This window comes from Salvelinus namaycush, chromosome 20 (genome assembly GCF_016432855.1).
Source record: "Salvelinus namaycush isolate Seneca chromosome 20, SaNama_1.0, whole genome shotgun sequence".
NCBI classification, from domain to species: domain Eukaryota; kingdom Metazoa; phylum Chordata; class Actinopteri; order Salmoniformes; family Salmonidae; genus Salvelinus; species Salvelinus namaycush.
Window position 1 is genome coordinate 6,155,026 of NC_052326.1, and position 16,071 is coordinate 6,171,096.

Consider the following 16,071-nt stretch of genomic DNA (forward strand, 5'->3'; position numbering starts at 1 on the left):
CCCCCAAAGCAAATTATCCCACTGAGTTCCTGCGTTTTTTACACATCAGTGTGTCTGTTTGAACATACCCTAATATGGGCTCTTAACATTTGGCATTCATAATACTGAAATCATACTTTTGGAAGCTAAGAACCTGGTGCACAAACAGGGATGGTCTGAACAAAATAATGGATTTATCGAGTAGTATCAAATAAACAACACTTGTATATTAAATTGAGCCTCCATTACCCTGGTCCACCATAGTGATGGATGATGGAATTAGGAAATATAGACTGCGTCTGATCACCCAGATGGTATACGATTTATTCATTTCTTTACAATAGGTAACAAATCCACAGACGGTCCATAAAAGCGTCCAGCCTGCCCCATCCTGTCCATTCCGCTTCTGAGAGAGAAAGAGAGCACAGATGGGGGAGAGGGGGCAGCGGTGGTGGTTTTAATTGGCTTTGGCACGGAGCTGAGCCCTCTTGCCTGTGACTGCCTGGAAACCTGCCTTGATGCTGGCGACGGAACAACGGGAGTGGCAGGTCTCGCACTGTAGGAAGTAGAGTCGTGTGTCCTTCTGGAGGATGGTGTCAGGGGAGCGACATGTATGGCACGTCACATACTCCTCTAAAAAGGGGATAGAAAAACTTGGATGAGATTGGGAAGTGTTGGCATCTGGTTTGAATTAACCATATGCTGTGAAGGTCAGGTGATTGATTGGTTGAAATTGCTAACCGGCTTTTTGTACTGCGGTGATAAGTCCGTTTTATGCGATAATATTGCACTGATTTAACTGTTGTGGAAATAGCGCGGTAATTGGTCAAATTTGCAAACCCTCGAACAGTATGTACAGAATTGTATATTTTGCAAAAAATCCTAGAGGAACAGCTCACAACCAAGCAGGTCTAGCAAATTGCAAAGTCGGACCCCTATCATTTTAAACAAAAAATGTTAAGTACAGTAGATTATCGTCAACCTCTCATTTGCACTGATTAACTGAAATCAGAATTAAAATCACGAGTTCAGAGATGCGTACAAAGGTAGGACAATTGTCAACACGAGCACTTACTAATATATCTCCGTAAGACATTCTCTATCTGTTTCTGCTGGAATCTTCCTTTGATGATGAGCTGATTAGTTCCGTCTATAGAGCCACTGTTGCAATAAAAATAGTTTCAGCCATAAATTCATATCCTCCATACACATTCATGTTCAAAAAAATATTTATTTTTATTTTTTTAAACATAGCAGATAAATGCTTTTCTTCACTTGCTGACCAAAATCTTACCTTGTTCCAAGCTCAGCCAACAAGAAGGCCAGGAGATGTTTTGGCTGCCGATGCAACCTGTCAAGAAAAATTACAGTAAAAGGACTAATGACGCAAAATAATGTGACTCAACAAGGGAGACTAAGTCATTAAACCTCAACATCTCTAAAAACGCCAACAGCGCATCTCATGGTATTCTCACAGTTTGCAGATGTCGGTGAAGTTGACGAAGGATGACTTCTTGGTGCCCACTCGGACCACCTGGGGAGGCTTCATGACAAACTTCCGCTTCTCCCCAGCCACCATGTCAGGATTCTTCTCCCGCATGATTTGAAAGACACGATTCAGCAGCTACAAGGGAGGGAGATGAATCAGCCTGGATTGTAGAATGAAATACTTGGGAAACACCACTGAAAGACATTAGCTTCAATAAGATTAGACCAATAATTTTCAAATGAAGATGTGACTAAACATTTCTTTATTTAAGGTCATGATGACCTGACATCTTGTCGAACATCTTAGGTCTCTGATGAAAATGCCTAGTGTAATATACTCTGGTGTAATATTCCTCTAAAATCTATTTTTTTATTACAATATGCAGAAATCACGCCGCCATTTCCTGGTTGCTAAAATTCTAATAGTTTGCCAAATTTTGATTTATGTCACAAAACAAGTAATGTAACAGTGTAGAGAATAATTGTACCATCTAAACCGCTGTGAAATATATTTTCAATAACCCAGATGTATTTTCAACTGTTTGAAGCTGTTGTACAAAACCGAAAGTTAGACCTGAAAAACTACACTTAAGAACGGTAAGCATAGAATTAGCACACAGACCAGATCTACAGCTTCTTAGACTTGCTTTCAGTGAGTGACAGATCTATAACTCGCATTTCTATGTTAATTTGGTCAGGTCGCCCAAAAAGTTACATATTGCAGCTTTAAGGGAAGTCTCTTGACCCACAGACTCAGATTGTACCTCGTCATATGTGTAGTCTCTCTCTGAGCCCGCCCACGTAGGGCCCAACTGTGTGCTGCTGAACGTGATGTCGTCAGTGTTCTTTCCATCGTCGTCTTCCTGGGCTTTAAACCACAAGGTATGAGAAAGGCCAAATGTCAGTTTGCATTAATTTAACGTATTATGGCTTGCAACATTTATCCAGCCTGTGAATTCAGTACACTCACCGTCATCTTTGATTTCCATGTCGTCATCCATGTCAAAATTCACAGCCTTGGGCTTCCTTTTCTTTTTTCCTAGTTCTAACATCAAGTCGCCCTCTCCGTTGGTTTCAGAGGGCTCGGTCTCAATTTTCAGCTCCTGTGTATGGACAGTTATAGAATAAAGTCAATTGGATACATACTAAACACAGGGGTTAATTTTTTTAATAATAATCCCATGACCGAAACTCAAGTCCATCTCAGATCGATTGTAAGGGGCCAAGTTAACCCCCACATTCATGTAAAGAAAGTCATGACCATCGTACTTTCAGGGATAGAGGATCATTTTGTACATGTATTAAACAGAGTTTGACCAACTCCATTCTCCTTGCTTAGGGGGTCCTTCCAGAAACATTTTTATATAGGACTGAGCTCAGTTCTGGTGACTTTTTAAAGGGACATTTACCCTAAAATGAATGACAAAATTATGCTGACACAATCTAAAATATAATTTCCACCTCCAGAAATGGGCCCAATAACATACTTTTGAAAATTGTGTTATTATTTTAACATATTGGTCCATGCATTCAGTGTATTCAGAAAATATTCAAACCCCATGACTTCGTCCACATTCTTACTTTACAGCCTTATTCTAAAATGAATTAAATACAACCATTTCCTCAATCTACACAGAACGCCCCATAATGACAAAGTGAAAGCAGGTTTTTAGAAATGTTAGCAAATTAGATCTTAAATTACATTCAGACCCTTTGCTATGAGACTCAAAATTGAGCTAAGGTGCATCCTTTTTTCATTGATCATCCTTGAGATGTTTCTACAACTTGATTGGAGTCCACCTGTGGTAAATTCAAATGATTGGACATGATTTGGAAAGGCACACACCCGTGTATAAAAAGGTCCCACAGTTGACAGTGCATGTCAGAGAACAAAAAACAAGCCATGAGGTTGAAGGAATTGTCTGTAGACCTCCGAGACAGGATTGTGTTGAGGCACAGATCTGGGTAAGGGGACTAAAAACAAAGTTTGGAGCAATGAAATTCCAGGGACACAGTGGCCTCCATCATTGTTAAATGGAAGAAGTTTGGACTCCTCCTAGAGCTGGCCGCCCAGCCAATCTGAGCAATTGGGGGAGAAGGGCCATGGTCAGGAAGGTGACCAAGAACCCAATGGTTACTGACAGAGCTCTAGAGTTCCTCTGTGGAGATGGGAGAACCTTCCAGAAGGACAACCATTTCTGCAGCACTCCCACCAATATGGCCTTTATGGTAGAGTGGCCAGACGGAAGCCACTCCTCAGTAAAAGGCACATGACATCCCACTTGGGGTTCCCCAAAAGGCACCTAAAGACTCAGACATCTCTGGACAGACATGAAAATAGATGAGCAGCGACAGACACCCCCCCCCCCCCATCCAACCTGACAGAGCTTGAGAGGATGTACAGAGAATGGGAGAAACTCCCCAAATACAGGTGAGCCAAGCTTGTAGCATCATACCCAAGAAGACTTAAGGCTGTAATCACTGCCAAAAGTGCTTCAACAAAGTACTGAGTAAAAGGTGTGAATACTTAGTGGAAAGAAAAGGTATGTGAACCCTTTGGAATTACCTGGATAAATTGGTCATCAAATTTGATATGATCTTCATCTAAGTCATAACAATAGACAGTGTGCTTAAACTAATAACACAAATCATTGTATTTCTTGCCTATATTGAATACATCATTTAAACAGTGTAGGTTGGAAAACGTATGTGAACCCCTAGGCTAATGACTTATCCAAAAGCTAATTGGAGTCAGGAGTCAGCTAACCTGGAGTCCAATCAATGAGAAGAGATTAGAGATGTTGGTTAGAGCTGCATTGTCCTATAAGAAACACTCACAAAATTTGAGTTTGCTATTCACAAGAAGCATTGCCTGATGTGAACCATGCATCAAACAAGAGATCTCAGAAGATCTAAGAATTGTTAACTTGCATAAATCTGGAAAGGGTTACAAAAGTATCTAAAAGCCTTGATGTTCATCAGTCCACGGTAATACAAATTGTTTAATAAATGGAGAAAGTTCAGCACTGTTGCTACTCTCCCTGGGAGTGGCTGTCCTGCAAAGATGACTGCAAGAGCACAGTGCAGAATGCTCAATGAGGTTAAGAAGAATCCTAGTGTCAGCTAAAGACTTACAGAAATATCTGGAACATGCTACCATCTCTGACGAGTCTACGATACGTAAAACACTAAACAAGAATGGTGTTCATGGGAGGACACCACAGAAGAAGCCAATTCTGTCCAAAAAACATTGCTGCATGTCTGAAGTTAGCAAAAGTGCAACTGGATGTTCCCAAGCGCTACTGTCAAAATATTCTGTGGGCAGATGAAACTACAGTTGAGTTGTTTGGAAGGAACACACAACACAATGTGTGGAGGGAGAAAAGAAATCACAGCACAAAATGAATTCCCAAGTTAATCAAGACATTTTGCAGGAGAATGTTAGGCTGTCTGCCAATTGCAGCTCAACAGAAGTTGGGTGATGCAAAAGGACAACGACCCAAAACACATTAGTAAATAATCACCGGAAGAAAATATTCCTTCTGGAGTGGCCCAGTCAGAGTCCTGACCTCAACCCGATTGAGATTCTGTGGCATGACTGATCTGATCCTACAGAAAACGTTTGGTTGAGGTTATTGTTGCCAAAGGAGGGTCAACCAGTTTTTAAATCCAAGGGTTCACATACTTTTTTTCACCCTGCACTGTGAATGTTTACACGGTGTGTTCATGAAAACATATAATTGTTCGCGTTATTAGTTTAAGCAGACCGTTTGTCTTGTTGTGAACTAGATGAAGATCAGATCAAATGTCATAACCAATTTATGCAGAAATCCAGGTATTTCTAAAGGGTTCACATACTTTTGCCACTGTACGCACATTTGTTTATTTTGAATACATTCCCCCCAAAAAACATGTTTTTGCTATGTCATTATGGGGTATTATGTGTAGATTGAGGGGATAAAAAAAAAACAATTTTAGAATAAGGCTGTAATGTAGCAAAATGTGGAATGCACTGTATAGCCTATGCATGGTGCATATTATCAGATGTGCTATTAGCATTATCACCTGTAGCCCAACTGATGAAGCATAGTGGCTATAAAATGTACATGACTGAAGCATTGGGGTTTGTCCATCTACCCCTTTGGACAACATTCTGATTGTTAGTATGAATAATTATTGTCTTATAAAAAAATATATATAATTTGGTTGAATCATTTGTCTCTATTACAAAAATGGCATTGCACCTTTAAGAGCTCTGTTGCTCAGCTGTGCCTAAACAATGCTTGAAACTCTGGTTGTAAAACTGCATTTGTAAAAAAAAAAGATTCCACGCACAATTGAATGAGTACAGACATGAATGTGGTAGCAATGTAAAACAGGGATCGCCCTCTTTTTTTATTTTTGCAAAGCTCAAAACTGCATTCAAACATTTTTTCCCACGATTGCATTAGAATTGTTGTGCATTGACTGCTTGTCAGAATACATGTTTCCCTCCTACTGCTCTCAGATCTTCAACGTGCATTGAGAAAAAGATTTCTGGCATAGAACACACAAGCCAACTATGTAAATAGGTAAACTATTCTACCATGGGGTTGTCTGATTTTGTTTTAATAACATTACATGGCAAAAATAATGGAAAGATGCATCCTGAGTGATAGAAGTACTGGCTTTGAATGACTTTGCCAGAAGCTACAGTAGGCTACACACCGCTGTGAGTTGAGTGCTGCTGATGTGCGCATGATAAAAAAAGTATTCCCTTCATCTGAACACTGGTGTGTGATCAAAAATCATGCATGTCAGTTCAGTGCACACAGCGTAACCAGCGAAAATAACATTTGAGAATATGTTTTGTAGAACCGATTCGGTCTGCATTAGGCTGTCATGTCCAAACCCCCAGAGATACACTGCTCAAAAAAATAAAGGGAACACTTAAACAACACAATGTACCTCCAAGTCAATCACACTTCTGTGAAATCAAACTGTCCACTTAGGAAGCAACACTGATTGACAATAAATTTCACATCCTGTTGTGCAAATGGAATAGACAAAAGGTGGAAATTATAGGCAATTAGCAAGACACCCCCAATAAAGGAGTGATTCTGCAGGTGGTGACCACAGACCACTTCTCAGTTCCTATGCTTCCTGGCTGATGTTTTGGTCACTTTTGAATGCTGGCGGTGCTTTCACTCTAGTGGTAGCATGAGACGGAGTCTACAACCCACACAAGTGGCTCAGGTAGTGCAGTTCATCCAGGATGGCACATCAATGCGAGCTGTGGCAAAAAGGCTTGCTGTGTCTGTCAGCGTAGTGTCCAGAGCATGGAGGCGCTACCAGGAGACAGGCCAGTACATCAGGAGACGTGGAGGAGGCCGTAGGAGGGCAACAACCCAGTAGCAGGACCGCTACCTCCGCCTTTGTGCAAGGACGTGCACTGCCAGAGCCCTGCAAAATGACCTCCAGCAGGCCACAAATGTGCATGTGTCAGCATATGGTCTCACAAGAGGTCTGAGGATCTCATCTCGGTATCTAATGGCAGTCAGGCTTCCTCTGGCGAGCACATGGAGGGCTGTGCGGCCCCACAAAGAAATGCCACCCCACACCATGACTGACCCACCGCCAAACCGGTCATGCTGGAGGATGTTGCAGGCAGCAGAACGTTCTCCACGGCGTCTCCAGACTCTGTCACGTCTGTCACATGTGCTCATGTGCTCAGTGTGAACCTGCTTTCATCTGTGGAGAGCACAGGGCGCCAGTGGCGAATTTGCCAATCTTGGTGTTCTCTGGCAAATGCCAAACGTCCTGCACGGTGTTGGGCTGTAAGCACAACCCCCACCTGTGGACGTTGGGCCCTCATACCACCCTCATGGAGTCTGTTTCTGACCGTTTGAGCAGACACCTGCACATTTGTGGCCTGCTGGAGGTCATTTTGCAGGGCTCTGGCAGTGCACCTCCTTGCACAAAGGCGGAGGTAGCGGTCCTGCTGCTGGGTTGTTGCCCTCCTACGGCCTCCTCCACGTCTCCTGATGTACTGGCCTGTCTCCTGGTAGCGCCTCCATGCTCTGGACACTACACTGACAGACACAGCAAACCTTTTTGCCACAGCTCGCATTGATGTGCCATCCTGGATGAACTGCACTACCTGAGCCACTTGTGTGGGTTGTAGACTCCGTCTCATGCTACCACTAGAGTGAAAGCACCGCCAGCATTCAAAAGTGACCAAAACATCAGCCAGGAAGCATAGGAACTGAGAAGTGGTCTGTGGTCACCACCTGCAGAACCATTCCTTTATTGGGGGTGTCTTGCTAATTGCCTATAATTTCCACATTTTGTCTATTCCATTTGCACAACAGCATGTGAAATTTTTTGTCATTCAGTGTTGCTTCCTAAGTGGACAGTTTGATTTCACAGAAGTGTGATTGACTTGGAGTTACATTGTGTTGTTTACGTGTTCCCTTTATTTTTTTGAGCAGTGTATTTTAGTGCGGATCTACACTGATCTCAAAAACGACCTCTCCAGAAACCCTATGACTGAAATCCGTCGCAGGAGAAATTTAACATGTCAAGCCACAACACAGAAAGTCATTCACTGTACACTGAGTGTACAAAAACTTTAGGAACACCTTCCTAATATTGAGGTGCACCCCCTTTTGCCCTCAGAACAGCCTCAATTGGACACTACAAGGTGTCAGAAGTGTTGAACAGGGATGTTGGCCCATGTTGACTCCAATGCTTCCCACAGTTGGGTCAAGTTGGCTGGATGTCCGTTGGGTAATAGATAGGGTTGGGCGGTATCCAGATTTTCATATCGTCATACTGTCCGCTCACCACGGGATACGGTATTACCAGTTTAGTTCAAAAGGGGGTGCCAAAAACGCAAAACCACAAGGGTGTCCATTAGCAAAATGCAAAACAGCGAATTTTAAATGGAGGCTGCAAGCTAAATATTCTAACGAGTGCTAACGCTAAAGAAAATAAACGAATTGCAAAGACAGGCAATCCTGCTCATAAAGTTATGCATATATGTAGGAACTACCTAATGTCATTTGTTAAATTTGGACATTTACAAGTGAATGTGAACGAGATATGAACAAAGTTGACGCATGCAGTACTGGCTCTCCAACAGCATATATACCTACACCAAATATATTTTTAGAACTAACCCCATCTGTGTCTGTGTGGAGTCTGGAGTCGCTAGAGCAACAGGCCTGCCTGCTCTGCTCGGAGAAGAGGAGCAGATGGGCCAGAACGAAGAGGGGGGGGAGAAAACGCAAGGAAATTGAGATTTTATTTATTTAACTAGGCGAGTTAGTTAATTTATGGCTGCAGGGGCAGTATTGAGTAGCTTGGATGAAAGGTGCCCAGAGTAAACGGCCTGCTCCTGAGTCATAGTTGCTAATATATGCATATTATTAGTAGTATTGGATAGAAAACACTCTGAAGTTTCTAAAACGGTTTGAATTATGGCTGTGAGTATAACAGAACTCATATGGCGGGCAAAAACCCGAGAAAAATTCCAAACAGGAAGTGGAAATTCTGAGGCTGGTCCATTTTCAACCAAGCTCCCATTAAAATCACAACGATATGGATGAGTTTGCACTTCCTACGGCTTCCACTAGATGTCAACAGTCTGTAGAACCTTGTCTGATGCCTCTACTGTAAAGGGGGGCCGAATGAGAGGAGAATTAGTCACGTCTGCCATGAGGTGACCATTCTTTGACCATGCGTGTTCACATGAGAGTGAGCTCTGTTCCATCGCTCATCTGAAGTCAATGTAATTCTCCGGTTGGAACGTTATTCAAGATTTATGTTAAAAACATTCTAAAGATTGATTCAATACATCGTTTGACATGTTTCTACTGACTGTTACGGAACTTTTGGACATTTCGTCAGGTTTTAGTGAACGCGCTTCCCTGACGTGGGATTTGTATACCAAACATGCGACAAAAATAGCTATTTGGACATAAATGACGGACATTACCGAAAAAAACAAAACATTTCTTGTGGAAGTGGGAGTCCTGGGAGTGCATTCCGACGAAGATCAGCAAAGGTAAGTGAAGATTTATAATGCTTTTTGAGTTTTGTTGACTGCCCAATTTGGGCGGGTAACTGTATGGCTTGCTTTTGTGACTGAACGCTGTTTTCAGATTATTGAATATTGTGTTTTGCCGTAAAGCTTTTTGAAATCTGACACAGCGGTTGCATTAAGAACAAGTGTATCTTTAATTCTATGTAAAACATGTATCTTTCATCAAAGTTTATGATGAGTTTCTGTTATTTGACGTGGCTCTCTGCAATTTCTCCGGATATTTTTGAGGCATTTCTGAACGTGGCGCCAATGTAAATGGAGGTTTTTGGATATAAATATGAACTTAATCGAACAAGACATATGTATTGTGTAACATGAAGTCCTATGAGTGTCATCTGATGAAGATCAAAGGTTAGTGATTAATTTTATCTCTATTTGTGCTTTTTGTGACTCCTCTCTTTGGCTGGAAAAATGGCAGAATTTTTCTTTGAGTTGGTGGTGACCTAACAATCGTTTGTGGTGCTTTCGCTGAAAAGCCTATTTGAAATCAGACACTTTGGTGGGATTAACAACAAGATTACCTTTAAAATGGTGTAAGATACATGTATGTTTGAGGAATTTTAATTATGAGAATGTTTGAATTTGGCGCCCTGCACTTTCACTGGCTGTTGTCATATCGATCCCGTTAACGGGATTGCAGCCATAAGAAGTTTTAAGAACAAATTCTTATTTACAATGACGGCCTAGGAACAGTGGGTTAACTGCCTTGTTCAGGGGCAGAACGACAGATTTTTACCTTGTCAGCTCGGGGACTTGATCTAGCAACCTTTCGCTTACTAGCCCAACACTCTAACCACTCGTCGACCTGCCGCCCCAAGATAGCAGTGGTAGCTGTACAGATAACTACTCCAAAGGTCTTTGACTTCTCAAACACAGTAGAGTGCTAACACAATATGATACCCTGTCACCTTATTAATTCAGACACTTAGATAGCAAGTTAAACGAGGGGTTGTGTTAACGCGTAATTCTACGTTTTTCACAGGAAAAAAGTTAAAATATCTTGCTGCGTTTTGTAAACATAGATAAGCCAAATAGCGTTGCACTTCTGTTGTCATCTGATGAAAATTAAGATATTTTATGCAAATGTGTTGCAGTGATGTACGTTCTGTGAAGGAAAACTATAGTTGCACCTCCCTGATCACTCTATTGAAGCAAAAACACTTGCTTTCAATATAAAAAGTCACCCTTGTCAATACGCAGCTGGACTCACCTGCTCCCGCTTTCTCTCGTTGTCTTATTGACAAACAAACATGTAACTGGCTCAACTGTGCTGGGGAACTAAGTAAGCTTCACAATGTAAAATAACATGACAGGTGAAATAAGAACGCAATGTGCTTCATCCCCTAATGCATTACACAAGTTGCATGCAGGTATTTACTTAAAAAACATCTACAAATATGTATTGAAAAACTTAAAAGAAATAGTTTAAACGGTATTGAAAAACCACTCCGTGGCTATTTACGCCCAAGCCCAGTGGTGGACCATTCTTGATACACACGGGAAACTGAGTGTGAAAACCCCATCAGCGTTTCAGTTCTTGACACAAACCGGTGCTCCTTATATTTTGTCTTGACCATTCACCCCTAACGGCACACGCATACATTCCATGTCTCAATTGTCTCAAGGCTTAAAATCTTTCCTAACCCGTCTTCCCCTTCTATTACCTGTCTCGTCCCCTTCATCAACACTGATTGAAGTGGATTGACTTAATAACAAGTGACATCAATAAAGGATCATGGCTTTTACCTGGACTCCCCATGTCAGTCTATATCCTAATGTTTTGTACACTCCGTGTATAATTAAAACCGCTACAAATGCAAGGATCCATCTTATCCCCATCTATGAGACATATCCACCAACTACAAGGTTGACAGGAATCCATTTTGTAGATAAGTCAAACATTTCCATAATTGAATAGACACTTATGAAAACATGCTCAAATAAAGTCAACATACACGCTAAGGCCCACTGGCCAGCTATCTGGGCACTGAACCCAAAACGTACCTTTATTCCCTCCTCTACATCATTGTCAAATGTCTTTGGCTTTTTCTTTTTCTTCTTCTTCTGGTTGAAGAAGTTTAAGTCATCCAGGTCGTCAGAGATTTCTGGCAAACATACCAAGATCAAAAAGTCTTACTTACAAAAGGTCTTATAAGTCAGACACATGCAAATCCACCTTTTTTTATTTTATTTTATGTTAAGGCACCCGAGGGCCCTGCTACTTCCTCACCTTTCCTCCTTCCATCATCCTCGTCAAAGTCCACCTCTCTGTCCTCTCCTCCATCCACCTCCACCTCCTTTGCTTCTGGCTGTGGAGCATCCTCACTGGCACCGTCCCCTCCTTCTTCATCTAGCATGAAAGGCTTCTTCTTCTTTTTCTTCTTCTTGGACATGTTGGGATCAAATATCATCTGCAAGGCACAAATGGAACGTGTTACGAATGGCTGACCCCTATGACGGTGTCAGCATTCATCTTGAAAATATAGCTAACTTGCTTCGTCCCGCAACGAGCGATTGCTTACTAAACCTAATCTATTTGGTTACGCCAAAATAATGTTTCCAGTCAACAGAGGCATACCCCAATATCTCTAGGAACAACACTTATCATTCGTTGGGTTGAATGTAGAGGTCTAACGATTAGGATTTTTCAACTGCCATACCGATTATTGGAGGACTAAAGAAAGACGATACCGATTAAAATCGGCCAATATTTTTTTATATATATATTTGTAATAATGACAATTTGAACAATACTGAATGAACAATGAACACTTATTTTAACCTAATATAATACATCAATAAAATCTATTTAGTCTCAATGACACATGTTCAATTTGGTTTAAATAATGCAAAAACAGTATTGGAGAAGAAAGTAAAAGTGCAATATGTGCCATGTAAAAAAGCTAACGTTTAAGTTCCTTGCTCAGAACATATGAAAGCCGGTGGTTCCTTTTAACATGACTTTTCAATATTCCCAGTTAAGAAGTTTTAGGTTGTAGTTATAAGAATTATGACGTGTCGACTATCTCTCTAGACCATTTGTAATTCATATACCTTTGACCATTGGATGTTCTTATAGGCACTAGTATTGCCAGCCTAATCTCGGGAGTTGATAGGCTTGAAGTCATAAACAGCACTGTGCTCAAGCATTGCTAAGAGCTGCTGGCAAACACAGTAAAGTGCTGTTTGAATTAATGCTCACGAGCCTGCTGCTGCCTACCACCGCTCAGTCAGACTGCTCTATCAAATATCAAATCATAATTATAATAAAAACACAGAAATACGAGCCTTTGGTCATTAATATGGTCAAATCCGGAAACTATCATTTCGAAAACAAAACGTTTATTCTTTCAGTGAAATACAGAACCGTTCCGTATTTTATCGAACGGGCGAATGGGCAGGGCATCACTAACATCTTGAAGCTGAGCCATTTGCTCATGCTCTGCAGTAACATAACTGACTAAGATCATAACATGTGTCAGAAATGCGGCAACTTTTTTTTTTTTTTACTTAACAAGGCAAGTCAATGAAGAATAAATTCTTATTTACAATGATGGCAACACAATGAAGACGACACTGGGCCAATTGTGCGCAGCCCTATGGGCCTCCCAATCACGGCCGGATGTGATACAGCCTGGATTCGAACCAGGGACTGTAGTGACACCTCTTGGACTGAGATGCAGTGCCTTAGACCACCACTCGGGAGCCCAAATATAAGACAGGAGGGATTTTTTTTACATAAAAATAATGTTCCTTTAGTTTAGAGTGATGAAAAGTAGCTAACAGCTCTCTCATGTCTACTCACTGCGCAGAGCAGCCCCAGCTAAGCCGTTGTTTAAGATACTCATAGCTGCCATGAGCAGAGCGAGCTGTGTGCAGGGAGCAATGACCAAAAGAAAAGAACAGCTAATGGATTTACTAACGCAGGAAGTTATTCCTGATTTCGGGTAGGGCCGGGCCTTAAATTTGACAGAATCAAATCGGGCCTGATATAGGGCCTTAACGTCGGGGGGCATGGGTAGGGCTCTAATGTGGCCTTCGCTATCAAATAAGCGTTTAAAACATTTATCCAGGGTCTCCCATTTTCCGCCTGTAGAAGTTGGAGTTTACATGGTAGTTTACTCTCTTGGACCGTGAGGTCTAGAATGGACTACAATGGCAACCCACAGGCGGGAACAAATGGGAGACCCTGGATAAAAACGTGTTTCAAACGCTTATTTGATATCAAAGGACACATTCATTCAACCCAACGAATTGTAACTATTGTTCCTAGAGATAATGGATATGCCTCAGGCTCTGTTGACGGGAAACGTTATTTTGACGAAACTGAATAACGTTAGTTTAGGTTTGGATGATCAAGGACGCCGGGCTGCGAAACTTCCGCATAAACATCTGTAAAATGGCTCGTTGCGGGAAAAAGCAAACTAGCTGGGCAACGTAGCTACCAGGGACGAAGCACTAACCTAACAGAACACACAATCAAAAACTATCGTTAGATAGCGAACGTTAAATAGGTACTGCATTGACAACCACCAAACAGTCAGCACAATATCTAAATTGAATCGGACACGTTCGCACAATGACAAATAGTTAGCTACAGTACATATCTAGGGTTTTACTGACAATTTTAAGGAGATGAAGCAGCTATCTAACCAGCAATAACATGGGGTGGCTAACGTTAGACCATAGCTAGCTGCCTCATTCTCACACGTGTGTAGGCCATAATTATGTTTCTCATAAACACGATTTACAATGGTAAAATTGGATTAGTTACCTCGTCGTCTCCCGACATGTTTCCAGACTATGTTGTGTCAGATAACGATGAAAATCCGTTGCAGTATATGTTTTAATCACCCAAACCACTGGTCAGTTTCGGGTTTCTTGCATCAGCTACCGAGCAGTAATGTGTGCGCATGCGCAAAGATTATTTATTCCATGCCCACGTGTAGGGGAAAGGTCTAGTGGGAAATGTAGTTTTTTGTGCTCCGGCAACCTATTATAGTCCAGTGTACACAACTCAACATTCAGGTCAACAACATCCGGGAAGGTGGAACATTGATGTTCTTATTTTGGACATGTATTAAAGTCTCACATAGGAACAAAGCACATCATCATGGGACTTCGTGGTCTTGCTTGATTTTGGGCGTCAGGAGACTGAAAGCGATCTGCCATTATGATATAAAGCCAGTTTATCCTGTTGTCAACCATGAAAACAAATACATTTAATTTGAAACTTTCCCACAATGACTATACAAGGTCTTAAAATAACAATATTTTGCTCATAAGTGCCACATTGTTGTCCTTATTTTGGGCCTGTATTCACTGAATAGTCTGACAGAGCATCAAAGCATATCGTCATGGGACCTCGTGCACTTGCTTGATTTTGGGCACCAGGAGACTGAAAGCAATAATTATATCTGGAAACAAAATGTGCAAATCCGAGACTAAGGGGATTTTTATTTAAAAAATGTACATCCCTGTAGGGATGTCATATATTGTCTTCCATGCCCCTTTTTAACATCAAATGCTGTGCCTTATAGAATATCTATAATCCTTTTGTCAAATTATCAAGTGTAAGGCTGAATCTAAAAGAAAACAGTTGTAATATATGCATGCTCATCAAGAAGATTTCTGTGTTTATCATTGCGCTGCTCAATGGCCCTGTTCAGTCATTAATCTTGCTCAAAATAGCTGGGGGACTACACATTCTCAGACACATACTGTAGTTCTAAAGTAAGTCTGTGAAACTTCCTTTTCCACCCGTCCTCAGTTGTTTATTCGACTTTGCAGTAGTCATTGCAGTTTCCTCAACATCTTTCACAAAAGCAGTGTTGCAATTCTCACGTATCTCCATTTCATTTGGTAAGCCACTTTTTGGTAAGCCACTATCTTTATTGAATTCAGTTGAAAATGTTTGATGAATCTTTCAACATTCTTACAGAACATGTATGAAGGCATTGTCAAAATGCTTCAGATAACAATCTGCGTACTGTATATATACTGTATGTATATGAATACATGTGAATATGAATGTATTCAAAACAAAACTGAGTGAGATTTTGAGATTTGTTTGTGTATATACACTACCGTTCAAAAGTTAGAGGTCACTTAGAAATGTCCTTGTTTTTGAAAGAAAAGGAAAACATTTTGTCCATTAAAATAACATAAAATTGATCAGAAATACAGTGTAGACATTGTTCATGTTGTAAATGACTATTGTAGCTGGAAACTGCAGATGTTTTATGGAATATCTACATAGGCGTACAGAGGCCCATTATCAGCAACCATCACTCCTGTGTTCCAATGGCACGTTGTGTTAGCTAATCCGAGTTTATAATTTTAAAAGGCTAATTGATCATTAGAAAGCCCTTTTGCAATTATGTTAGCACAGCTGAAAACTGTTGCCCTGATTAAAGAAGCAATAAAACTGGCCTTCTTTAGACTAGTTGTGTATCTGGAGCATCAGAATTTGTGGGTTTGATTACAGGCTCAAAATGGCCAGAAACAAAGAGCTTTCT

At 41.1% G+C, this 16,071-nt stretch overlaps 1 protein-coding gene across 1 annotated transcript; it reads right to left on the reverse strand.

Annotated features, from left to right (window-relative positions):
* Positions 1-276: 276 nt before the first annotated feature.
* On the reverse strand, positions 277-14,464 carry LOC120064989 (eukaryotic translation initiation factor 2 subunit 2-like). The gene is made up of 9 exons (XM_039015613.1): positions 14,328-14,464; positions 11,784-11,964; positions 11,558-11,658; positions 2,438-2,570; positions 2,232-2,335; positions 1,455-1,603; positions 1,274-1,330; positions 1,055-1,140; positions 277-612 (listed from the first exon to the last, which is right to left on the reverse strand). The coding sequence occupies exons 1-9, from the start codon at positions 14,343-14,345 to the stop codon at positions 437-439; spliced, it is 1,005 nt and encodes a 334-aa protein (XP_038871541.1). The 5' UTR covers positions 14,346-14,464; the 3' UTR covers positions 277-436.
* Between the last annotated feature and the right edge of the window lie 1,607 nt (positions 14,465-16,071).

Excerpts from the sequence above, each read along its gene's own strand:
- LOC120064989 (XM_039015613.1), bottom strand. Across the intron at positions 2,571-11,557 it reads ATGTAGAGGAGGGAATAAAG|GAGCTGAAAATTGAGACCGA; the intron begins GTACGTTTTGGG and ends GTCCATACACAG. Across the intron at positions 1,141-1,273 it reads TTGGCTGAGCTTGGAACAAG|TGGCTCTATAGACGGAACTA; the intron begins GTAAGATTTTGG and ends TTATTGCAACAG.